This window comes from Phyllobates terribilis, unplaced genomic scaffold (genome assembly GCF_046119375.1).
Source record: "Phyllobates terribilis strain yellow unplaced genomic scaffold, ASM4611937v1 Scaffold_11__3_contigs__length_659146591, whole genome shotgun sequence".
Lineage (NCBI taxonomy): Eukaryota > Metazoa > Chordata > Amphibia > Anura > Dendrobatidae > Phyllobates > Phyllobates terribilis.
In genome coordinates, this window is record NW_027362771.1 from 38,356,050 (window position 1) to 38,383,439 (window position 27,390).

A 27,390-nucleotide genomic window follows, 5' to 3' on the forward strand; every position below is an offset into this window, starting at 1 on the left:
GCTCCCTATTGCCCAGAGAATTCAGTTCAAAACTCTAACCATGGCATACAAAGCCATCCACAACCTGTCTCCCCCATACATCTGTGACCTAGTCTCCCGGTACTTACCTGCACGCAACCTCCGATCCTCACAAGATCTCCTGCTCTACTCTCCTCTTATCTCCTCCTCCCACACTCGTATACAAGATTTCTCCCGTGCTTCCCCCCTACTCTGGAACTCTCTACCCCAACATATCAGACTCTCACCGACCGTGGAAACCTTCAAAAGGAACCTGAAGACCCACCTCTTCCGACAAGCCTACAACCTGCAGTAAACACCACTGCACGACCAGCTCTACCCTCACCTACTGTATCCTCACCCATCCCTCGTAGACTGTGAGCCCTCGCGGGCAGGGTCCTCGCTCCTCCTGTACCAGTCGCTGACTCGTTTTGTTAAGATTATGTAAATGCTTTTGTTATGTATATCCCTATCACATGTAAAGCGCCATGGAATAAATGGCGCTATAATAATAAATAATAATAATAATAATATATATTTCATATGGTCCCAGAGTGGTTATGGTGAGGGGTTTGGTTGATGTGGGCACTGTAGTTTTTTCTTATATGGTGCTTTGTTGCATAGGCATGAGCTTTAAACCCATGATATACTTTTACATTGGCATGGTTTAAAGCTCACTACCTCATGCCTCACATATACTGTGTGTATGTCTTAAGAGGTTAAGTAAGTGTTTAAACATTCAGGAACAGACATTATTATACAGCCGTTGAAACAGGTATTGAACACGTTGCCAATTTTCTAAATAAATATATTTCTAAAGATGCTATTGACATGAAATTCTCACCAGATGTCGGTAACAACCCATGCGATCCACACAGGCAAAGAAATCTCCATAGATGTCCATAAATTAAGTTGTGTAATTATGAGAAATGACAGATTTTTATCAATAATTTGTCGGTACGTTTGTCCATTCATCCTTCCTTCAAGCATAAGAAGTTTGCCATTGCCGTATACTGAAAAGCAGCCCCACACCATGATGTTTGGACCTCCAAATGTCACTGATATAGTGTTTTTGGGGTTATGTACAGTGCTTTTTGGCCTCCAAACACAGTGAGTATTATGACATCCAAAGAGTTCAATTTTGGTCACATCTGACCAGTCTATATTCTCCCCGTATTTCACAGGCTTGCCTGAATGTTGTTGAGCAAATTTTAAATGCTCTTGAACATGCTTTTTGTTCAACAGTGAAGTCTTACGGGGTGAGTGTGCATACAGGTTATGGAGGTTGAGTTCATTACTTATTGTTTTCTTTTAAACAGTTGTACTGCTGATTCCAAGTCTTTCTGTAGCTCTCCACAGGTGGTCCTAGGCTTTTGGATAACTCTTTTGATACTTCTTTTCCCTCCTCTGTGTAAAATCTTGCAGAGGGCACCTGGTCGTGGCTGGTGTATGGTGAAATTATGTTCTTTCCACTTCCAGATTACAGTGCTCCCTGAAACCTTCAGTAGTTTAGAAATTCTTCTGTAAACAATGCCATCAGTATGTTTTGCAACAATAAGGTTGCAAAGGTTTTGCGACAACTCGCTGGTTTTACCAGTCATGAGAAGTTTCATGTGTGGCACCTTGTTAATGAGACACCTTTTTATAGGCCATCAGTTAAACCAGCTGATATTATTTTTCACTAAGTGGTAGGATTGCTTTCTAATTACTGATAGATTCAGCTTGTATCATCACTTTCCATGGCTTCTTGCACCTCTTTTTCTTCATGTGCTCAATACTTTTTCCCTTTGTCATTTCTCATTATTACATATAACTTAATTTATGGATATCTATGGTTTCATTTGTTTGTCTGTGTGGATCGGATAGGTGGTTACTGACATCTGGTGAGAATTTCATGTCAATAACACCTTTAGAAATATTTTTACTTAGTAAATTTGTGATGTGTTCAATACTTAATTCACCTGCTGTATACCTATTTATTAGTAATGCTGCACCCATAATACCATGTTGTGCAATCCTGGCCGGATGACCGAGGCAGTGTCGCCAGAAAGGTTTAATGACAAAGGCCTTGTGTCTGATTACAGAAGGAGAATGCAAATAGATCAGCAAAACACTCGTGTTGATGCAAAGCAGGTCCACAAATGATCAGAAACAGAGAGGTTTGATATAGCAGTAATGCCAGCTGCCCACTGCACTTACGGAAGTATTGGTAATGTTCGATGCGGCCACAGAAGGAAAAATGTCTACTAGTCTCTCCTATGATTCCTGGGGTAATGATAATAGTCTACAATTCCCCAGTGCGTCCTAGTCCATTGGGTGGATGTACTGACAATCTAATCTGTTAGGGTACCACCACTGTAAGGTTATCTGGCAGAGAATTATCTCCCTCCGCCTGCTGTAATAAACATACATGCTCAGCCGAGCCCAGCTTGCACGTTTATGAGGCTTCAGGAAAGATGGCTTTCTGTTGAACAAGTAGTATGGGAATGTAAGCGTTACTCGAAAGTAACAATCCCAGTTTTGCCCATGCCCAATACCATTTAGTGTAAAGCCTGTCCTGTGGTATGTGGAGGGTAGCTTATCTGTTTGCTCAGCAGACATTATCACTCACCCGTATCTGACTACTCCACTCTTAGGCTTTCAATGATTTCCAGAATGCTGATACAGACCTTGATCTAAAGGGGTTAAACAGTAATGAATTGTAGCCATAACCATTTTTACCATGTACTCCTCTCTGTAGAGTATAGTGTTAAATTGGTTAGTTTCTTAAAAATGATGCCCTCTTTTGTGGCTGACTTAAAAGATGAAATGCATTTCCTTCCCACAAGGGGGCAGTACTGTAATGGTCAGTGGCTTGTGTTTTTTTTTCATAAAGGAGTTTTATACAAGATACACTAGACTCAAGAAGACTAGATCTCAGGAGAGATGGAAGGGATTTGGAAAGCAGGGGTTTAGTAGAGAAGAACTTCTAGGAGAGGCTTATGGCCACAGTGGAGACACTTCCTTGCATTTTGATCACAGTCCTGGCTAGTAATCCTCCCTGGATTCTGGCAGACTACATAGGGGGCATGCTGCAGGTAGACTGCCTGGTCTGAGGACAGCCTCCTCCTGCAGGTATTTCTGTGGTTAGATTCTAACTGTGGACAGAAAGTCAGCAGTTTGGACTTCATAATGTCACAACAAGGGCTATAAATGGCTGCAAGGGGAGCAGCAGAGGTGAAGTTCATCTCCTCACACCTTCTTTCTTCCTTTATCCAAATTAATCAGGGAATTGATTCAGCCAATAAATATATTTTATGGGATGCATACGAGGGTGAAATCTCTTGAAGAGACTTTGCTCACACACTTCCAATATATATTGATAGGTTAATTGAGTCAAGAAAATTGGCACTAGTGTGTGAGCGGATTTAGATTCGGAGCCCCAGTGGGGTCAGATACAAGAGTTGACAATGTCGGTATAGCACAGTACAGTATGTTGGCACTTTCTAAGCTGCTTGAGTAAATGAATTCCTCAGCTGTCTCTGTATCATATATGGACAACACCCCGTACCTGTCATATCTTACGCTGGACATACACATCCGATCAGTGGACCCGTGACTGCAGTGGGACTGTTATGCATGAGGGCTTTTGTTTCTTCCCCAATTCCTGATGTTGGATTTCAGCATGCCCCATTGTAATGTATACAGCCAGCCTCGAGCCCTGTGCATATTGCCTAGCGGTAAGTGGGTTATTACCCGTGACTTGGTGAAGTTGGGCTTAATATTCCTATCAGAAGATGACCATACTACTAATAGTATGTTACAGTAAAGTGGTAATATTCTAGTAACTGCTTTATTGCAGGGTCATTCCTGAGTCTCCTAGATGGCTGCTATCACAGGGCAGAATCAGTGAAGCTGAAGATATCATCAGGAGAGCTGCCAAGAAAAATGGCATAACACCGCCCGATATAATCTTCAGTTCCTCTGAGGTAAGCTATTCTCCATTGGTGTGAAATGCCTCATTTGGGAAAATTAACATAATTCGCTTACCACATACAGGTTGTACAAGCATGTTTGTCTCACCCCCCTACCTTTAGTGTCACCCATACTTACTCATAGGGCTACCTCACACAGCCCTCAATTCTCTCATCTGATTATACAAATACAGGATCAGATTATTTCTGTTCCCCTCCCTGTACAGTCAGAAATAGCACATCAGACAGCCAGAACTAGAATTAACATTTAGCAAATGTTAATGAGCGCTAGCTTAGGTTTTATAATGGCTATGAGGTTGTGTTAGGCTGCATGCCATGAGATATGGGCCCTGCTCACATCACGTTTTGCACCACATTTAGCTCTTGCACTGGGACAGCTCCCCATGAAGAAACAAAATGTGTCCATAGGGCTCTATTACTAGACAGAAGACAAAAGAGTGCCCTTTTTATTCTGTCTGGTCAGTATACTTTAGTATACTGCAAGACTATCCTTTAAACAGATACTTATTTTTTTTAAATGGAATCTGTCAGCAAGATCAACCCTCTTAAGCAGTCTATATGGGCATGGAGGTCATAGGCAGCTGAATAAAATGATATCTTCAATCCGATGTCTTAGTCCAGAGAAATCCACGTTTTTCTGTTTTTCTTATATATAATTAAGCTGTTCAGGGCTATGGGCCGGACACTGATTTGCATGAGAATCTGCCTTTACAGCATATTTTTTTATGAAAGGGGACATTACCAGTGTGAGACATGTAATGGTCGCTCTCTGCTCTCCTGATCTCACTGCAAAGCTGTGCGTGATTATAACTGACACATCTGCAGGTTCCCCTCAGCTTCAGCTTCCATCTCACAGGTAGACAGGGTTTCAATACTGCGAGAGCTGCAGCTGCTAACATGTTTGTTATGAGACAAACTTCAGTTCCACTGTTCTGTGTTAGTTACATGTCTCACACTGGTATCTCCCCCTTTCTAATAAGATAATCTCTGGAGGTAGATTCTCATGCAGATCTGTGTCCTGCACATAGTCCTCAACAGCTCATTTACATATAAGAAAAATGGGGATTTCTGTGGAAAAAGATATCGGATTGCAGATATCAAGGTATCATTTTATTTAGTTTCCTGTGAACTGCGTAACCATATGGAAGGCTTAGGAGGGTTGATCCTCCTGACAGATTCCCTTTATGAGTCTAAAGTTTTTAAAAGAGTTGGCCACTTTATCTTGTTATTGAAACTTTCCTCACAAACTTTATAGCAATTCTGTCCAATAAATGGCTGCTAATGGAGAATGTGACCCGACCTGTCCCATGCCGCTTGTTTGGAAACCTGCACTAATAAGAAAAAGTGGCCAACCCCCATAAGTTACACATCAAGTAAGAGTGATCTTCACGAGTGTGAGAATTTGTACCATACATGCTATGCTTTTCTTATTTTTTTCTTTGCTCAAGGCAGTATTAAGTTATCAAGAGTCAATGTATGTTGTTCACGGTTTTGTTTTCTTCATTGGTGTCATAGCTTCAAGACCTGAAGGACCAGTCTCGCAAGGCATATACATTTTTTGACCTGCTGAAAACAAGAAATATTCGTATTGTCACATTTCTTTCAATTTTGCTCTGGTAAGAAGTGGAAACCTTTAATTAGGTGAATACTGTCTGAAAACTTAAAGCATTTTCAGGGAAAAACATACTTTACTAGCCCCCGGGGACTGAGTCGCACTGCTGACAGTGACTGACAAGCCTCTGCCTGTATGCGCATGTAGGCAGAGATCTGTCAATCCAAGGCAGCGAGTGGGGGAAGCCTGTCTGACTAGTCTGCTGCGCGGCTCGGTCCATGGCAGCTATTAAAGTATGTTTCTCACTGAAACACTGCAGCGTTTCAGAGTAAAACATACCTGGCTGAGATAATACAGCCAGTGCCTGATACATGCTGTGCACAGATTGGGCAGGTTCTCTTTAAAGGGGTACTCCCATCTTCAAGATCCTATCCCAATATGTATTAGGTGTAAAACATTTAAAACCACATAGAAAAGTGCAGGGGTGTTGTCATTTCTGCCCTTCTCTATGTGGTTTTAATTTTTTTTTTATCTTGGTTGTATGTTCTATTGGTGTCAATAAAAACTGTGTTTTCATTCTATATTAGGTGTGCACATTTTATATGCATTGGTCTTTTTCTGTCTTTGGGTATTGCGGTTTCCATGCATTATGCAGCACCCATATATTAGGCTCACAAAGTAGTGCACCCTACTTATTATATATCCACTGGCCCTGTGCTTGACACAGGAGAGCGTTTCCTGTATCGGCGTGTGACTGATACTGTTTATGAAGGGGGCTGGCTGACTGGCTAATTTCAGTAGCTAAGCCAGCCTCTATCACTGTCAATGAACAGACAGAGAAGGCTTAGCCATCGAAATAGCAGCCAGCCCCCTTTATACATCACACTGATAATGGATCCAACACAGAAATTGCTGTCATGGTCAAGCATCAGGCAGAAAGTGGAGAAGCTGGGAGCCAGGACTGCTGCTGAAAACCATTGGTGGTATATTAGTTACTCATTGGTTTGAAACATTGTTTCATGTAAAAAGGACTTTTAAGGACTTATTGTGCCTTTTTAGGATACATTAGCATCCTGTGTTGAATCCCTCTGTGTGGAGCAGAAAGCCACTAAGAAACCGCCTCTCTCACTTTGGTGCGCTCAGGTCTTACATGTATGACATCCATGTAAAATCACTGCATGCCCAATGCTGGCTCTTCTAAGTCTTTCTTTTCTTGCATTATTCCACATGCCTAAGCCTGGAACTACATGTGTTTTATTTCTGCAGGATGATAATATCTGTAGGCTACTTTGGCTTGTCACTTAACACCCCCAATTTACACGGTGACCCGTATGTGAACTGCTTCCTATCTGCTATCATTGAGGTCCCTGCTTATATCATAGCTTGGCTGCTGCTCCGAAACTTCTCCAGAAGATACTCTACATCCAGCACATTGTTCCTTGGTGGAGTTGTCCTTCTTTTCATACAGCTAGTGCCTCAACGTAAGACGCTTGTTACCTTTTTATCATGACATTTTTATTTTGTGAGTTTTTACAATGAAAATGCAACGTTAATATCCTATACCAAGAAAGATTTCACTGTACTAATTGTACCACTGCGCAGGGGTGTTGCTACAGTCCTAAAAGATCAGGGGCCCAAGCCCCAAAGTGCATGTCTCCCCATGCGACTCCCCCCCTACAGCCAATTATAATAGTATCTATACTTATATTATTACAGTATACCACTGTTAACCAAAAGTACACTATATACCTAGACCAATATTATCAAAATTACTACTATACAAGGCCAAAACAGTACGGCTACACAATGCCCACTACCATCACCACTACACAGCGAATACGTAATGTAATATGACCATTACCTCTACATAACAAAACACTTGGTAAAAGACCAATGATACCACCATACACCTTCTACTACATAATGACTGAAATACATTAAGCTGTTACTAAATAAGAAAAGAAAAAATGCTACTATAAAGAGCAATATTACCACCTTTGACCATATAGTGATAGATACCCGTCCCGCAGAACATACAAGTGATTACAGTACAGTTATATATAGTAAATTACAGTTAACGTCTTTCTGATGGAGTCGTTCAGTTTTCCAGTCCTTTCCATCTGGTCCAGACCTCCATGACAACTTCTTCCAGTCACAACTCATGTACACAGATTACAACAAAAACATTTGACTTCTCACTTTCCCAGCGCCATCTCCATCTATTCCCAACCTACAAAAACTCCCCATTATGCGTGCAACTATGCCATGGAACAGTGACCACAATATTTAAAAAAATGTGTCATTACTATGGTCCCCCCCTCCCCCTTAAAAATTTAAAGTGTCCCAAAGAAAGTATTAATGCCCCTACTGTTCTACATAGACAGGCCCTGTATCCTCATTTGAAGGATGTAATATCCCAGGTTCCCCCTTCCAGCAACAAATACCCTTGAGTGTCCACTTAAAGTTAACAAAGTAAAAAAAACATAATGGAACCTGAATGTTATGTCCTGATTCCCGGCACCGCAGCCTCCGTTTTCTCTTCTGACCTGCACAGCGATGCGCCGCCTGCGTGAGCGCGCTGTTATCTCGTAAGCCGCAGTCTGCAGCCGGGCTTATGAGACAGTGATAGAGCAGCAAGCCACAAGCTCCCTGCTCTATCACGGGATTGAACCGTGTCAGCGTCATGTTGATGCTGACACAGTTCAATGCGGCTGTTGCTCCGGCCAAGACGTTCGGGGCCAGAGCCTCGGATCTTTGCCGCTAGCGACTCTCCTGCCACTGCTTATCATTCAGTGTTATCTTTGTATGCTGTCTGTACAAATCAGCTATTGCCACTATTAATATGTACTAATATTAAGATGTGTGAATACTCAATTGGAACCGCAAGAGAAACCACTGCCAGATAATTATGGTGGTGACTTATCTCTGAGAAGAACGAAGGATCGGGGATGTTGAAATGCAGTATGCCCATGCTTTCTTTCCCTGACATCTGCTGTTTGAATACCCCTATACATTTTAGACAGACCACTTATACAGCCATTGAACCAAAAACAGACTATGATACAGCTCACCCCTATGTGCACAGATGATTGTAGAATAACAAGTCACAGACATATCCACCATTAGGTAGGAGATCCAGCAACTGACTTTTCGACTCCCTTTAAAATCATGTTGGCACCGTATACAGTAGGTGCGCACAACTGTTCTGGTCCAAAGTGCTCACACTGCCAGATTAAAGTAATCCGCAAAAAGGAAGATTATTGTTTGAGACATTTATGGTATAGAAGGTATGACATAAATATATGATGGGTGGCAGTTCCACTTTTAGGATTCTAACTTGTCAGGAGAGTGGAGGTCTTCTACTCAGTGTTCGAAATCCAGAAAGGAGACCATCCATGATTGTTTTTCTCTCTACTGTAGGTTATGTGAGTTGCTGAAACGGATGCATTGTTCACTACTCACAGAAAACTACAGTACAATAAAACTTGCCGCACAATACATGACCATATCTTCATCTCATCTACTTTGTCCTAGAATACCACATAGAAGTTAGGAGACCCTCATTCTGAGTATATATGGAACCTCAGAGATGGCTCAACAATGCGTTTTTAGTACTTGCCTATCTCAGCTCCCACCTACAAGCTAGTACTCTTCTCCCTGACATGAAAAATAGGTGTGGGCAACCACCAGACACAGAAGCATGTCTCTAAATGGTTGTGGACCTCAAAGGAATGGCATCGCTGGCCACATGCAGCCCCAAGGCTGCGGGTAGGGCACCCCTGAAAAACAGCTCATGCTTTTCAAGCGAGGGTTTCTCTTACTCATATCCTGAGATGAGGCACAATTGTAAAAGGATAAAATAAAACTTTTGGATTTTAACCATTAGATGTTGGAATCTCTGCTTTTTTTCTAGATATGCCACCATTGGAAAATTCAGCCTAATGTGAATGGCTAGCTTTAACATTTCACTTGGCTTTATTTCATGTATTGTTATTTTTTTCCTAAAACACAAAATATTCTTGGTTCTGCTGCTTTAAAATGTCTTTACACATTATAAAAGCCAGCACGAATGTTTAATGCCTTGTGTTCTTGTTGATGTGATTTACGTAATGTGTTTTGTGGGAGCTGTGTTCTGAGACTCCAGGCCCCAGACACTTGGGTTCCTCAAAGACCTCATATTTTAGTAGAAGTAATTTGATTTATGCCATATGTTCTTGATCATGCTGAACTAGTGGGAACATGCGGTATCTGGTTTTATTGCAGATCTGAGTATCCTGTCTATCCTGCTTGTCATGCTTGGGAAGTTTGGAATCACATCGGCTTTCTCCATGGTATATGTGTACACCGCTGAGCTGTACCCCACAGTCGTTAGAAACATGGGGGTTGGAGCCAGTTCTATGGCTTCCAGATTAGGCAGCATTTTATCCCCTTATTTTGTTTACCTTGGTAAGTCCTGCTATTTTATAAATGTTTTAATAAAATTATACTACTAGAATTTATCATGCTGAGCTTGTATTTTGGATAAGTAATTTGTTATCTGTTAGAGAACACATTACACAAATGCTAGAGGTCAATGTGACATTTCTATTTAGTAATACCCTTTGTGTGTATTAACAAATATAAGTGTACCAGCACAGAAAGCAGCCGGACTTTGCGGATGCTAAGATACATAGGTATATATTGCACTGTAATCACTTTAAATTCTATTACTGCAATTTCTGTAAGCCCACCTGCCACAAGACGACCCCACACTAATATTATATCTCTATAATTGCACATCTAAAATATGTTTAATAATTTCTAGAGTATCCCACGTGTACATTTTTACATTTGTTCCTTCTCCAGGTGCCTATGACAGACATTTGCCTTTTGTCCTGATGGGCAGTCTCACAGTTCTTGTGGGTATTTTTACCCTGTTTCTCCCAGAAACCCATGGTATGCCTTTGCCTGACACAATTGAAGAGATGCTTAGAGTAAAAGGGTAGGTGGCGATTTATTTTTCAACTTTCTTGTTCTAGATATGCAACAACAGCACAGCTACATGTGAGAAAAGTTTTACACTATTTATGTAGTTAATTTGTTTTTAATCCAGTAAATTCAAACTTTTATACATGCCAACCGCAGCTGGTGCAGAAGGTAAAGAAACACACGTGAATGGCATAAACAATTTATCCATAAAGTGGAGAAACATCCTTGGCAATATTAACCCTTTACTGACGTAGCCAATTTCCATTTTTGCGCTTCCGTTTTTTCCTCCTGTTCTTCCCATAGCCATAACTTTTTTCTTTTTCTGTCCAAATAGATGTATGGGGGCTTGTTTTTTTTTTGCAGAACAAATTGTACTTTTGAATAGCACCATTCATTTTACAAGAGAAAAAAGAGACAAGCGCACATAGGTTGATACAGTATAGGTAGAGGAAATTAGGGGGTGATGAGTGGGGTGCTCACCTGGCAAGGTTGTGAGTGTCACAACATTATTACAGTTATATGAAAAAGTTTGGGCACCCCTATTAATCTTAAGCTTAATGTTTTATAAAAATTGGTGTTTTTGCAACAGCTATTTCAGTTTGATATATGTAATAACTGTTGGACACAGTAATGTTTCTGCCTTGAAATGAGGTTTATTGTACTAACAGAAAATGTGCAATCTGCATTGAAACAAAATTTGACAGGTGCATAAGTATGGGCACCCTTATCATTTTCTTGTTTTAAATACTCCTACCTACTTTTTACTGACTTACTAAAGCACTTTTTTTGGTTTTGTAACCTCATTGAGCTTTGAACTTCATAGCCAGGTGTATGCAATCATGAGAAAAGCTACTTAAAGTGGCCACTTGCAAGTTGTTCTCCTGTTTGAATCTCCTCTGAAGAGTGGCATCATGGGCTCCTCAAAACAACTGTCAAATGATCTGAAAACAAAGATTATTCAACATAGTTGTTCAGGGGAAGGATACAAAAAGCTGTCTTAGAGATTTAACATGTCAGTTTCCACTGTGAGGAACATAGTAAGGAAATGGAAGAACACAGGGACAGTTCTTGTTAAGGCCAGAAGTGGCAGGCCAAGAGAAACATCAGAAAGGCAGAGAAGAAGAATGGTGAGATCAGTTAAGGACAATTCTCAGACAACCTCCAGAGAGCTGCAGCATCAACTTGCTGCAGATGGTGTCACTGTGCATCGGTCAACTATGCAACGCACTTTGCACAAGGAGAAGCTGTATGGGAGAGTGATGCGAAAGAAGCCGTTTCTGCAAGCACGCCACAAACAGAGTCGGCTGAGGTATGCAAAAGCACATTTGGAGAAGCCAATTTCTTTTTGGAAGAAGGTCCTTTGGACTGATGAAACCAAGATTGAGTTGTTTGGTTATACAAAAAGGCATTATGCATGACGGCAAAAAAACACAGCATTCCAAGAAAAACACTTGCTACCCACAGTATAATTTGGTGGAGGTTCCATCATGCTTTGGGGCTGTGTGGCCAATGCCGGCACCAGGAATCTTGTTAAAGTTGAGGGATGCATGGATTCCACTCAGTATCAGCAGATTCTTGACAATAATCAGTGACAAAGTTGAAGTTACGCAGGGGATGGATCTTTCAGCCAGACAATGAGCCAAAACCCCGCTCCAAATCTACTCAGGCATTCATGCAGAGGAACAATTACAATGCTCTGGAATGGCCATCCCAGTCCCCAGACCTGAATATCATTGAACATCTGTGGGATCATTTGAAGAGGGCTGTCCATGCTCGGCGACCATCAATCTTAACTGAACTGGATTTGTTTTGTAAAGAGGAATGGTCAAAAATACCTTCATCCAGGATCCAGAAAATCATTAAAAGCTACAGGAAGTGACTAGAGGCTGTTATTTTTGCAAAAGGAGGATCTACTAAATATTAATGTCACTTTTCTGGTGAGGTGCCCATACTTTTGCATCCGTCAAATTTTGTTTGAATGCAGATTGCACATTTTCTGTTAGTACAATAAACCTCATTTCAAGGCAGAAACATTACTGTGTCCAACAGTTATTACATATATCAAACTGAAATAGCCATTGCAAAAACACCATTTTTATAAAAACATTAAGATTAAGATTAATAGGGGTGCCCAAACTTTTTCATATAACTGTATATGCCCGCAGAGTATACAGGTACTGCAGTCACAACTGCTGATAGAAGGAAATCTTCATCTGCAAATATATTGAGGAGTAAGAGGAGATAGCTGTTTCTGGTTGACCACGCTGCTGCTGGAAAAGTAGTCGTTCCACGCTGTGATAGTATTTAATAGTAACTTTATTACGCTTTTCAAGTTCGTACCAAACTCTTTCAAAAACTAGACTTTGGTATATTTAGTTTATTTCTTTAAAAAGAGTTCAGTACGAACTTGAAACGCATAATAAAGTTACTATTAAAGAAGTTAACAAAGAAAATGACGGCACTTCCACTACAAAAACTAGGTGTGAACAGGTGCTTACTAAGAGCAGCTACCTCCATATATAATGAACAAATAAAGTAGCACACTGTAACACTGAGTATATAGATATGAAATATGAATAGCATAACTGCTGTAGAAAATAGAAATAAATGAATAAATAAATTTTTTTTCATTTATTTCTATTTTCTACAGCAGTTATGCTATTCATATTTCATATCTATATACTCAGTGTTACAGTGTGCTACTTTATTTGTTCATTATATATGGAGGTAGCTGCTCTTAGTAAGCACCTGTTCACACCTAGTTTTTGTAGTGGAAGTGCCGTCATTCTCTTTGTTACTAGATTCAGCGTTGACTGAGCACTCCACCCCCACCCCCATGCCGCAGGTGGTTTTAAATGCATCAGGATCTGTCTTTCCCACACATAAGCAGACGGAGGTCTCTTAGAGAGGTATTCACATTGATAGGTCCTGACATCGAGAAACGCCTTACCGCGGCTGTCAGGTACACATGAATTGGCCAATTTATGCGCTAAGATTTCTCATTTATTTACAGCAGTAATGCTATTCATTTTCCATACTTCATATTTACATGCGCTAAAAAAAAAAAAAAAAAATTTTTTTCATTTATTTCTATTTTCTACAGCAGTTATGCTATTCATATTTCATATCTATATACTCAGTGTTACAGTGTGCTACTTTATTTGTTCACTATTAAAGAAGTTGTCCGCAAGTGATAAATTTACTGCAGCACAGATTAATCTCAGCTAAAAGTCTAGACCCTTAGATCAGGAATAGGACAGCCATTTATAGGACATTTCATAACGTTCCCAAATTCTTATGAAAAAATATTCCCCACAAACTGCATTGAACTACTGTACCCAATTTATTATATATTTTAGGAGTTGGAGTTGGTTAATTTTACACCGGCTCCACCAAAATGGGCTCCGACTCCATGACTCTGACTCCACAGCCCTGGTTATTGGCGACAGCGGCACACGGCCGGAAGTCCTCACTTGCGGTGCTTGGCCATCTAGCTGTAGTGGTCTCCACTGGGTACTGCACATCCACCTCCCATTAAATTGAATAGGAGGCGGATGTGCAGTACCCCGCAGCGACCACTAGTTGGCCAAGCACTGCAAGTAAACACTTTCGGCCAGGTGCCACCGCTGCCGGCACTGATAACAACTGATCAGCTGGGGTGCAACTTCTTTAAATACTAACACAACATGGAATGACTATTTTTCCGTGGTCATCCAGAAATGCCCATCTCCTTTTACTCCCCACCATTAATTGGAAACAGGAAGAAAAGACCAAGGGCTGTGAAATTGTGAAGAAAGAAAAAAACACAGTTCTGATATTGTTTTCTGGGAATTGTTTTTAGGTCGTAAATTGTGTGGTAGAAATTACCTCGCAATGTGATTCTCCTAATCGGTAGGATTATGGTGATACCAAATATGGCCAGTTTATTATTTTAGTGATGAAAAAAATAAAAAAATTTGAAAAAAAAATTGGGGGCTCGTGTAGAGTCCTGTAACGTTTTCATTTGTGTGAAGGCTTATTTTTTGCGAGGTGAGTCAATGTTTTTATTGATACCATTTTGGGATAGATGTGATATTTTGATGATTTCTTATAGCATTTGTTATTGTATTGCAGCCACCAAAAAAACATAGTTTTGGCGTTTTCTGAATTTTTTTTTTCTGTTAACGTTACTTACCAATCGGGTCGATTAGTTTTATCTTTTGATAGGTTTGGCTTTTCTGGACATGGTGATACCACATGTGTATTTTTTTTTAAATTATTTTTCATATGGTAAAAGTAAGGCGATTTGAACTTTTATTGGGGTGGGGTTCATATTTTTTAATTTATTTTTATTTTATTTTTTTATACTTTTCACTGTCTTTATTCGTCCTTGTACTATAGTGAAAATCACAGTCTTCCTTTAAGCCCAGACACAGGCTGGGCTTCAAGGGAGCTTGAAACTTCAACAGACCCTAGGCTGTCTTCGCAAGCAACCAGTGCCCTGCGATCACGTCACAGGCCCACCGATGGGCGCATAAAATTACACGCTCCCCATGCTGACATGCTGTTAATGCTACGGTCAGAGATTGACAGTGGAATTTAACAGGTTGACAATCGCGGGCGGCGCTGTTGGAGGCATGTCCTGGCTGTAATACAGAGCCATTACCTGCTGAGTATGTGGCGAGCTCACCCCGTGACCACTCTCTATACAACCACTACCGGCTTGTGCTGTACTTATAGGGCTGTTGTCAGTAAGGGATTAAATAATGCATACCATAATACGCAGACAATATTTCATTGTATGTAAGAGACACTTGGTCATCTATTGACCCAATGATAAATATTATGCAACAGTTTGGCATCTGATCAGGTCTCCTAGTACAAAAAAAAACTGACCAGCACATCCTAACAGAATGAAGCAAATGTGGACAGCTGCAAGCAGCTGTGATTAATATGTAAAGTTGAAATCAAAAGTTTACATATACTATATAAAAAGACACATATGCATGTTTTTCTCAATAATCTGACATGAAATCAGAATAAACCTTTCCCGTTTTAGGTCAATTAGGATTACCATAATTTTTAACATTTGCCAAATGCCAAAATAATGAGAGAGAGAGAATGTTTTAAGGCTTTTTTATTACTTACTGCAAAGTCAAAAGTTTACATACACTAAGATTACTATGCCTTTAAGCAATTCTGGACTGCCCATATGATGATGTCATATGTTTGGAAGCTTCTTATAGATTTTTTGGCAACATCTGAGTTAAAGACACACCTGTGGATGTATTTTAATGCACACCTGAAGCACACTGCTTCTTTGTGTAGCATCATGGGAAAGTCTAAAGAAATCAGCCAAGATATCAGGAAGAGAGTTATGGACTTGCACAAGTCTGGCTCATCCTTGAAGGTGCCTTGTTCATCTGTACAAACAATTATACGCAAGTACAAACAAGATGGGAATGTCCAGCCACCATACCTCTCAGGAAGGAGACGGGTTCTGTGTCCCAGAGATTAACCTGCTTTGGTCCAACATGTGCATATCAACCCTAGGGCAAAAGAAAAAGACCTTGTGAAGATAATGGCGGAAGCTGGTAAGATTGTGTCAATATCCACAGTGAAACAAGTACTATATCAGCATGGGCTGAAAGGCCACTCTGCCAGGAAGAAGCCATTACTCCAAAAGAAACATAAAAAAGCCAGATTAATGTTTGCAAATGCACACAGGAACACAGACCTTAATTTTTGGAGACATGTCCTGTGGTCTGATGAAACTAAAATTGAACTTTTTGGGCATAATGACCACCGTTACGTTTGGAGGAGAAAGGGAAGAAGCTTGGAAGCCTAAGAACACCATCCCAACTGTGAAACATGGGGGTGGCAGCATCATGTTATGGGGTTGTTTTGCTGCAGGAGGGACTGGTGCACTTCACAAAATAGATGGCATCATGAGAAAAGCAATATTGAAGCAACATCTCAAGACATCAGCCAGGAAGTTAAAGTTGTGTGGAAATGGGTCTTCCAAATAGACAATGACCCGAAGCACTGCCAAAACAGTAACAAAGTGGCTTAAGGATAACAAAGTCAATGTTTTGGAGTGGCCATCACAAAGCCCTGATCTCAATCCTATTGAAAATTTATGGGCAAAGCTGAAAAGGCAGGTGCGAGCAAGGCGACCTACAAACCTGGATCAGTTACACCAGTTTTGTCAGGAGGAATGGGCCCAAATTCCGACCAATTATTATGAGAAGCTTGTGGAAGGATATCCCAAACGTTTGACCCAAGTCATTCAGTTTAAGGGCAATGGTACCAAATACTAATGAAATGTATGTAAACTTTTCACTTTGCAGTAATTAAAAATGTCTTTAAAACATTCTCTCTCTCTCTCTCTCATTATTCTGACATTTGGCAAATATTAAAAATTATGGTAATTCTAGTTGAACTAAAATGGGAAAGGTTTATTCTGATTTTATGATGCTGAGAAAAACATGTATGTGTGTCTTTTTATATACTGTATGTAAACTTCTGGTTTCAACTGTATATAAACAAAAGAATACAGCTGCTAAGATATATGCAAACTACAGTGACTGTAACATATATAAACCAAAGAGTACAACAGCTCTCTGTATATGCTAGGATATATCCATTGAATATCTCAAATTTAAACTTCATTAAGGCTATATGGAATATGCTTATAAAATGAAGGTATGCACAGACTTGCCAGTTCATGTGTGCTCACCAGCCAGGACAAGGCAATCTTTCTCTGGTAGAGCCCTAATTAACCATTTCTACCAGACATGCCTCTCCTAGGCCAAAATGATATAAATATAAAGGGCCCCCATAACTGGCATCTTGGTCCTCCCCTTAATAGCAGAATGTACCTTTCACTATATATTACAATACAGTCAAACTTGCAATTTATACTGCAATACAAGTTCCCTAAGGGAACTAAAATATAAATAAATATATATATATATATATATATATATGTATATGTTTATTTATATTTAAAAAAAACTAAGTGATAATATAATATATACTGTATTTTTCAGACTATAAAACGCACCTAGGTTTTAGAGGAGGAAAATAGAAAAAAAAGTTGAAGCAAAAAATGTGGCCATGATGTCCAGTTATGGGGTGGGGATCTGCTTCTGACACTGTTATAGTGGTAATTCCCCCCAATTCTGTACGAATCCACAGAATTCTGGTATATATATATATATATGTCCCCATGGTATATTTGCCCCCACATCCTGATATACACATGGCCCCCCCATCCAGGTATATATGGCCCCCTCATCCCCATCCTGGTATATTTAACCCCCTCATCCCCTTCCTGGTATACATGGCCACCAACACGCTGCACACATAAAAAAGAAAGATCTTTCTTACCTTCCCTCCGCTTCCTCGCAGCGCTGCCTCCTGTTCTGATGCCAGCAGCTGACATCACTGTGTAAGCAGTACATGACATCACTGCCATGTACCCTGACACTCTGCAGTCAGCTGCCAGACTATTCCCTGCTCCTCACACCGAGACTATGGGCGTGGGGAGCAGTGAATATTCATTTTGTGTAATAGCGATCACACTGTTCTCCACAGCGGGTGGGCGATCATGTGTGACCACTGTTAAAGAAAATTAATATTTACTGCTCCCCACGCCAATGGGAGTGGAGAGAAGTGAGTATTTATTCTCTTTAATAGCAGGCACACGTGATTGCCCGGCCACTGCAGGAGAACAGTGTGATCGCTATTAAAGAAAATTAATATTCACTCCTCTCCACTCCCATGGGCGTGGGGAGCAGTGAATATTCATTTTCTTTAACCGTTAGCCACAGCTGCTGGCTACTGCCTCTGTGACCCGCTCCTTCTCGGCTGGTGCCTCCACATCCCATTAATAGCCACAGCAGGTACATCCGGACTATAAGACGCACCCCCCACTTTCTTCCAAAATTTTGGAGGAAAAAAATTTCGTCTTACAGTCCGAAAAATACGGTATATATCATGTTGAAATCACTCCCCTTCTCCATTTAAAAAATAAAGAAACAAATATATTTGGTATCACCACATCCATAAAAGTCTGATCTATCAAGATATAAAATTATTTTAGCAATATATTATATATCTAAAAGAACAAAAATTAGAAACGCAAGAACGGGAGATTTTTTGGATACTGCGCTACCCACAGATCAGACCAAGACGTTGTATGTATTGTAAAATAGTATTTAAAAAATATTGTAAACTCAGCGTGCAAAAAGCAGACCATTAACAGAAAAATAAAAAAGTTACAGGTCTCAGAAAATGGCAACATAAATTAAATTTCATCTTTTTTTTTTTTTCTTTATAAAGTTTAAAATTTTTGTTTTGACCAGAAAAATATATAAAAGAGCCTTTTTTATTAGTTTGGCATCACTGTATTCATACTGACCTGAAGAATAATACTGTCAAGTTGTCTTTAACAACTAACAAATGCCATAAAAACAAAACAAAAAAAAAAACTATGGGGGAAATGAGTGTTTTTTTTTTTCCATTTTTCTTCATCATTTGTGCACCACTTTTTCTTTCTAATTTTTCAGTACATTACATGGAGAAGTGAATGTTGTCATTCAAAACTACAACTCATTCCATAAAAAATAAACCCTCATATAATTATGTTGATGGAAACATAAAAAAAGTTATCGCTCATGGAAGAAGAGGAGTAAAAAGTGAAAGATCAAAAACTGAAAAAAAGAAAGCACAGGGTAGATATTAACCCTTTTCTGGCCTCGGGTGTATTAGTATGCCGCAGGCCATCACCCCCCGGTTCAGTGAGGGCTCCGGCGGTGAGCCCGCACTGAACCGGGCACATGTCAGCTTATTCTTACAGCTGACATGTGCCCGCAACTGCCGCGGGTGGAATCGCGATCCACCCGCGGCTGTTAACCAGTTAACTGCCACTGTCAATCTCTTGACAGCGGCTTTTAACAGAAGCTCGTCACTTACCCCGCCCATCGGTGACCCCGTCACGTGATCGCGGGTCACTGATGGGTGGGCATCTCTGGATCTGCAGAAGACCCCTGTCGTTGTCATATAAATATCGCTATGAGCGCCACCTGGTGGTCGGCGCTTATAGCACAGGAGCATTTCTGCTACATAGAGGTGATCTGTTCATCACCTCTATGTAGCAGAGGCGATCAGACAGTTGCTGCTTCTAGTCTCCCATGGAGACTATTGAAGCATGCAAAAAGTGTAAAAAAAAAAAAAAAAAAATGTTTTTTAAAAAATATAAAAGTTTTAATCACCCCCCTTTTTCCCCATTCAAAATAAAATAATAAAAAATAAAGCCCACATATACATATTTGGTATCGCCGCGTCCAGAATCGCCCGATCTATCAATATAAAAAAATAATTAATCCGATCGGTAAACGGCGTAACGAGAAAAAAATTCCAAACGCCAGAATTACTTTTTTTTTGGTCCACGCAACATTACAATAAAATGCAATAACAGGCGATCAAAACATCGGATCTACCCCAAAATAGTATCAATAAAAACGTCAGCCCGGCGCACAAAAAAATAAGCCCTCACCCGGCCCCAGATCCCGAAAAATGGAGACGCTGCGGGTCATGGAAATTTTTTTTTTTTTTTTTTTAGCAAACTTTGGATTTTTTATTTCACCACTTAAATAAAAAATAACCTGTACATGTTTGGTGTCTATGAACTCGTAATGACCTGGAGAATAACAATGGCAGGTCAGTTTTAGCATCCAGTGAACGTGGAAAGAAAAAAAAAAACTGTGGAATTGCATTTTTTTTTTTGCAATTTCACCGCACTTGGAATTTTTTTCCCCGTTTTCCAGTACACGATATGGTAAAACTAGTAATGGTGTTTTAAAAGTACAACTCGTCCAGCAAAAAATAAGCCCTCACACAGCCATATTGCCCAAAAAATAAAAACGCTGTGGCTCTGGGAACAAGGGAGCAAAAAACGAAAATGCAAAAAATGGAAAATCCCAAGTTCGTAAAGGGGTTATCCAATATGTGTGACTGCAGACTACTGAATCCTGACTCCGGACACCACAAGCTGTCAGGATTCACTGGAATTGCTAATGAGAGAGGGCAGTCACTTGATCGCAAACATGTTTCTGGCCACATTCCAAGTAGACTTGCTTGGCTTCTCTCAATACAAGTGAATTGACAGTAGCCGATCAGGTCTAGTCAGCACGTGACCGCATGTATTCAAATCATATAGTTGCGGTCACGTGACTGGCCACTCCCACCAATACCGGTGAATTCTGACTGCATGCGCCCTTGGAATTTTTTTTCCCACTTTCCAGTACATCAGATTATAAAATGAATTATGTTGTTCAAAAGTACAACTCGTCCCGCAAAAAACAAGCCCTCATACGGCTAAATAAAAAAAGTTTTGGCTCTTGGGAAAAGGGTAGGAAAAAACAAAAAAAATGAAAAATCGCCCGGTTGTAAAGGGGTTAAAATTCATGTTGATGCAGAGCCCATGCATACCTCTTTTTTTTCTCTGATTTTATTATTGACACACAATTTGTTTTGTTTTTTTGTTTTCTCTGAAAAAAATAAATGTTAGTCTTCTGGTCCTACAAAACGTAATGTGAATTGTATCGTCAGGATGCCAACTTGTTGCTAATGATTTCCTGCCAGCCTGACCTTACTCCATACCATGTGTGTGTATAGTAAGAAACTCATGGACTCCTTACAGACAGTCTGACTGGGATACTTTCATTCACAAATTTCCAAACGGCCCCTAACAAAAACCCACAAAGTGCAATAATGATAATTTCTGGAATATTCCCTTTCTCGCACTAATTAATATTCTTATCCTCTGTTTTCTATGTACATTTGTAACCCTGTAACTTTGCACATCCCTCACCCGTTTCCCCAGATCCCCTTTTCTCCCATTCTGTCACCCTTTCGTCTTAAGTTATATCTGCCGTGAAGGAGCAACAGACATTGGCACATCTGACAGTATAGCCCCAAACCTCAGCAATGCGCTGTTTCTACCAGAATTCAATAGTTTGATCTTATCCGTCATTACGGAGAACAAATAACTACATTCAGAAGAGAAAATTACTGAATCTGAGGGAACTTCAGTCATTATGTCCAGTGGTGTCACGCATATTATTCCAATTATTCTCTTTCCAGATTCAAATATAAGAAAGGAATTAAAAAAGGCATGAAATTTCCGAAGCAGAGCAATGGGAAACTGAAGGTTCTTTCAAACACGGCATTATAGGTCTCTGAGACCCCTTCATTTCGCCCCAGAACTATAGACAAAATGCCATCCTTTTACAGACGGTTCAGTAGGTAGGACTCTCGGGACAAAGCAGAGCTGAATCCAGTCACTGATGTCCCCGGTCGCCCACTGAAATGGATTGCACAATCCGGACCCCTATATATCAGAGAGGAGCTGGATATTTTTTGACTACTCACTGAAGAGGAGGAAACAATAAGGCATATTGAAGAAATTAAAGTCCCGCCACTGGTAATACTATTATAAGCAGTAGTTTTCTATTGTGTTTCTGTAAATATGATGGTGTGCTTTATTTATTTGCTCTGTATATTTGCCAAGGACACTACAGGCACCTTTCTATGTCAGTGTACATGTACCAATAATGTCCTCTTATCTGCATTCCACTACCCTCTGAGGATACACAATGAAATGGTAACATTTGGGCTTCACAATCTATGTGTAAATTGTCACAATATTAAAGTATGGTCTCTAAAAAAAAAGAAACTGTTCAAAGAAGTCCTAAGGAAGAATGTGACTGAACCTTAGTGGTTGCTCACACTGGCAACTAACTAGCATATAACTCGGACTCCAATGTTATACTATGGGGCAATGCCGACTAGCGGTTTTTTTTTTTCACATGTCATGTTGGTATGAGAAAAGAAATTGCTGCATGCTGTGATTGGGAACATATATTGGACGGTGCGCACCCATACAAGTCTATGGGTGTATGCAAAACATTGGAGTGCACTCGGATGTCATCCAAGTGAAGTCCAATATATGCCGACTCACACAATGGAGAAGATGGAGAAATTCAGTTCTCCATCTTCTCCACACCTGTGATCCGCATGCAAGAGAATTGGATCACAGTAAGATGACACTCGGATCACGCTCGCAGCACAGTTTGAGCCCAGGGTCATTTGCATATATCATCTGATTCTCTCATCAGACGTGTGATGCTGTATGCTAGTGAGAGCGCGCCCTTAACCTCTACATGGTGTAAATGAGGCATTCATCTACTGTCCTGTTCATTTTTAGGCGGCACTTTTTACTATAACAGATTTCTTCCCTTGGACTGCACCTTATTTTATTAGCATTTATGCACGAAGTACATTTTTATTTGGAGCTACAGAGAATGACCTCTGTGCCACCTTAATCAGATGGCAACTAATATGCTAGCTTCATAGTAATGTATATTTAGCAGGAATTCAGATCACCAGCTACAGGGATTTCCCAAGGTTTTGCACTCCTAGATACAGTTTTTATTTATTACCGCTTACATTGGGTTTGGCATTAATAGTGCCACCAGTAATATGGAGTGGTGTTGATTATTTACCTATTTAATGTATGCTCCAACAGTCTGGGGCTCTTCTACACTGGCAGATCTGACTTCAGTTAACCTTGTCGTGAGATGTCATCTGACCCCATTATTTCCTTGTGTGCAGCATGAGATAATTCCTTGCAGGAAGTGCAGGACAGGATCATTCGTGAAGGGATCATCCCTACTAATTAAAAGGTTTCCTTGAAAAAAGCTGACCACAAAGCATCCCACGCTGGAATCCCCAGCAGTCACCTGTAACCTGTGGAAAACCTAGTGTTCAGTGTCACTGCAGCGCCACCACAGGGGACATGAAGAATTACACAGTACATTCAAGTCAGTGCAGGACCAGACAGGTTCGCCAGAGTGAGAGACGCTCTTACAAACTCCACTCCGACCAAACAAATGAAGACACTGAATAGTGATGCTCTGCATTAAAGGCATTAATGCGGTATTCCCTTCTCCAAAATGCTAACCCAATATGTAGTAGGTTTAATAATAATAATAATAATATTAGTAAATGCCTGCTATTAGAAATGTAGTATAGTTCTTCTGATTTGCTATGTCGTTTACCCCATGTGCAGGGCATTGCAGTAGCTTAGGTATCCATGGTTACGACAACTGACAGATAACTGTCACTATATGAGTGGTCGTAACCATGGCTATCTAATGTACTGCAATGCCCTAAACATGGGGTAAGAGACCTAGTGAATTAGAAGAAATATACTACATTTCTAATTGGAGGTATTTGTTGTTCTTAATTGTTATTATTGTTATTATTATTATTGTTCTTATTATTACACCTATTGGGATAGGATCTTGGAATTTGGAATACCCCTTTTTAACTCCTAGATCTGTATGATATGATATATGTTAGATGGAGTTTCTTAACTGAACAATTGTACAACCCATGTAAAGTGTCTCTTTACTTTAAAGGGAGCCAGCCATCCGATTCATCTTGCCCGAACGGCGGGTAGCATGAATCAGATTGTAGGCAGGTATACTATTCTCTGAATTTCTCCAGCGTTTCAGAGAAAATATACTTTAAAGAGCTGTTCTCAGGGTCACTCAGGTGATTGACAGTTCTCTTGCTCATGCTTACATAAGGAGAGGTCTGTCAGTCACCTGCCGCGGCGCTGGGAATAGCTGGGGTTGGTGCCGTTCTAGTCTCATCTCTCCATATAGTACCAGGCCGGCTCTCCAAAGTGTATTTCCTCAAACGCCAGAGTATTTCAGAGAATATTATACCAGGCTGCAATTCATGTTGAACAGTATGATTTGTCTGACAGGTTCCCTCGGAGGTCCATTGTTGAATGGAGTTGTCACCTTAGTCTGCTGCACAGCCATTGCTTGTCTGCTGTCAGTTACCGTCTTGTTCCTTCTTCCAGCTTCTAATAAAGTGTAAGAAAGGACTCCAAACCTCTGATTACTGAACCGTAGTAAATGACTACTATTATACCAAATGGCTGCCTTGCATATATGTGCTCCAGTGACTTCCCTGGCTATATTACCTGAACCATGACATCTAGTCTTTACCTATGTGCAAAGCACTCAGGTTGTCTTAACGTAGTCGGTCAATGGCTAAAAAGTCACCTGGGCGTTTCTTGTGATGTTTTCACCTTTACGCCCAGTCTTATGTATAACTAAATGTTCTGCTACTTTCTGCCACAGCTTATAATTTTTATTACCATTTTCAATATCTCAGATTACCACCGGCTTTGTGTCTATAAAAGGTCTCTGCTAGACTCTTTACCTACACACCTCTCTCTCCTGTCCTGAGGCTTTGCTGCAGTGCATTAGTATAGGTACAGCTTTTACAGGAAAGCTTACACTTTTGATAACTTTCATCCAAATGCTTATTTGACTGACAAATATTCCTGACCTCCCCATCCCCACTTGTTCTACCAAGTGTATGCAAGTCTTCAATGGGGAGAGGGGAATAAATCACTTCTAAGCATCTTTTAATTATTAACTGACAGCAGGCAAGGATCTTGAAAAAGGTGAAAAATGGCAATTAAAATGGCATTTTTTTCACTATTCAGTGATTAGGTTGGTCAACCAAAATAAATGGATTTGAGGTCTATGAAGTTTGTGAATTCTCTCCAAATTGAGTGCACTTGTGTGAATTAGTTGAATTTATGATATAAAAATCCTACTAGTAGAACATGAGTGGTGAAAAATTGTAACTATGTCTAACCAAGTTCACTTGATTCACCCCTTGAATGAATGAGAATCTCCATACACTTAGGACTACGTTTAGGTCATATTTAAAAGCGTTCTCCACTACTAGGACAACCCCTCTCACTCTGAATGTTTGCTCCATGAAAATAAAACCGCCTATACTCCCCTCCTCTGCTGTCGCCATTCCAGCGGAGTTGTCCTATTTTCACAGTCAAACATACCAATAGGCTTGATGGAAACTTAGGACCCCTGAGGCGTGTATGAACAGAGCTTTATCCCTTTACTTGTAATTTCCATAGGTAGATAATCTGTCAGTGCCCAGAGACCTTCTACTGTATAATATTTGTCATACAAATATATAGCCGTGTATAATTTATCTATAACTTATTGATACCAGTTTCTCTTTGTGTCACATTAGTAGTTGATGTATATACATGTCTTTGTTTTCTACATGTCTCATTGTGATATTTCTAATTAATCCAGTGTTGCCCTCATCACATTTCCAAGTAACAATGTTTTTATTCTCCTGGCTCCACTTTCTTCCACACGAACCTTTCCATTGGCCTGTCCAGTATTTTTTACACGAAGAACAGAGTTACTCTACTCTTCCCATCAAAAGTACTAGAAATGCTAATGGATCTTTTTAAAGTCTATGACAGTAATGGCTCCATTAAAAATAGAAGCCATGACGCTAGTTACAAGTAAGCCGTATTTGGCAAACATTGTGATTTATTGGAATGGTCCAGTGTATAATTTTCTCTTGCACAATACCCCAACCTGAGGTGTATTAATATCCAGTCAGCCTCTTCTTAATCTGATATGGCTGATAACAGGAAATAATTAATAACATTCAACTGCACAATTTTAACTTCTAAATGAGGAAACAGTAGCTTCTAAGGGCCGGTTTACATCACCCAACTTGTGGGCTTTAAAAAAACTATATTGTTAGTCATGCACAGATTAAATGCATTTTTAGTGCATTTCCGCAGCGGAAATACACATACGTTTTTTTACTTGCGTATTTTCCACATCGAATTCAAGTCTATAGGGAAAATCTGCTCCTAAAACTGAGCGCACCTGTAAGAAATTGACATGTTGCAGATTTGAAACACGCACAGCAGGTCAGTAAACGCTAATCTTTAAAAAAAAAAAAAAACTATGGGCATGAGATTTCTATAAATCCCTTTCATTTTGCTGGAAATGTAGAATGCTGCGTTTTCAATGCAGCGAAAATACACAGAGTGAAAAATCCATCATGGTCACACAACTTAACGGTGCATTTCATTGGCCAATTATCAGGCGTTTCCAAGATTTAGCCAGTCTAAACAGGCTGCCAATGACCAGACTAATGAGCAATACACATGTTCCTTGAAATGACTTTGAAGCAAGCTTAAAAATCATTCTTCTTGGCAGCACATTGTCCTATTGAACAGGACATTAGCTAGCGAGAACAATTACACTCTATGCGCACAGAACAATGGTTTGATGCTCATGAAGGTGCTGTCAGCTTGTCTAAACAAGCTTTTAAATGACCACCGATCAGTTTACATGTAGCCATTTGGTAGCCGCAGGTTGGTTAATGTGAACCCATCCTAAGGTTTATTGTCCATTTAATTTCATACTGATTTGCATTAAATTTGTGTACCAGTTACCTTAGCTTTCCATTTTTCTAATGTTACAAATACTGTTGTTTGTATAGTTCAGAAATCTGAATGAACACATGAAGGCTTTGTTCTAATGGCTTTACCATGGCCACATGCTCTAGGTAAATCTCTACTATGAAGCACGATTGGGCCAGCACTTGCCAACCTTAACCAGGCTAAATAATTCCATACTAGAATAGACTGCTTTAGCATGAATCTTTTCCATCTGTCTTACATATGCTCTGTATGGTCATCTTCAGACATGGAAAAAAATGATGCACTGGAGATTGCAAATATACCTTTTTGCTAGCTAGATAGCTTTATATTTTGCCCTCGCCCCCGCCAGGCTCTCCATGTACATTGTCCATTGACATTGAGCTGCTCATCAGAGGAGGGGGCACGGTCGGACCAGTGCTAGTGTGCTCTCTAGTCCAGACAGTGATAATGTCCTGGTGATAAAACCTTTTTTGTAAGTAAACAACAGCAGAGGACCTAATAAGTGACAGACACATCACTGAAGTCCATGTTTCAGCCCTGTCTCC

General features: G+C 40.1%; 1 protein-coding gene across 1 annotated transcript in view; it reads left to right on the plus strand.

Moving 5' to 3' along the window:
* LOC141165533 (organic cation/carnitine transporter 2-like) overlaps positions 1–26,361 on the plus strand; it is a 60,439-nt gene extending 34,078 nt beyond the window's left edge. The window contains exons 5-10 of the mRNA XM_073651206.1: positions 3,839–3,965; positions 5,487–5,587; positions 6,790–7,004; positions 9,787–9,969; positions 10,369–10,504; positions 21,622–26,361. Coding sequence (XP_073507307.1) covers positions 3,839–3,965; positions 5,487–5,587; positions 6,790–7,004; positions 9,787–9,969; positions 10,369–10,504; positions 21,622–21,712 — 853 coding nt within the window. The 3' untranslated portion in view covers positions 21,713–26,361. The remainder of the gene's footprint in view (positions 1–3,838; positions 3,966–5,486; positions 5,588–6,789; positions 7,005–9,786; positions 9,970–10,368; positions 10,505–21,621) is intronic.
* The last annotated feature ends 1,029 nt before the right edge of the window (positions 26,362–27,390 follow it).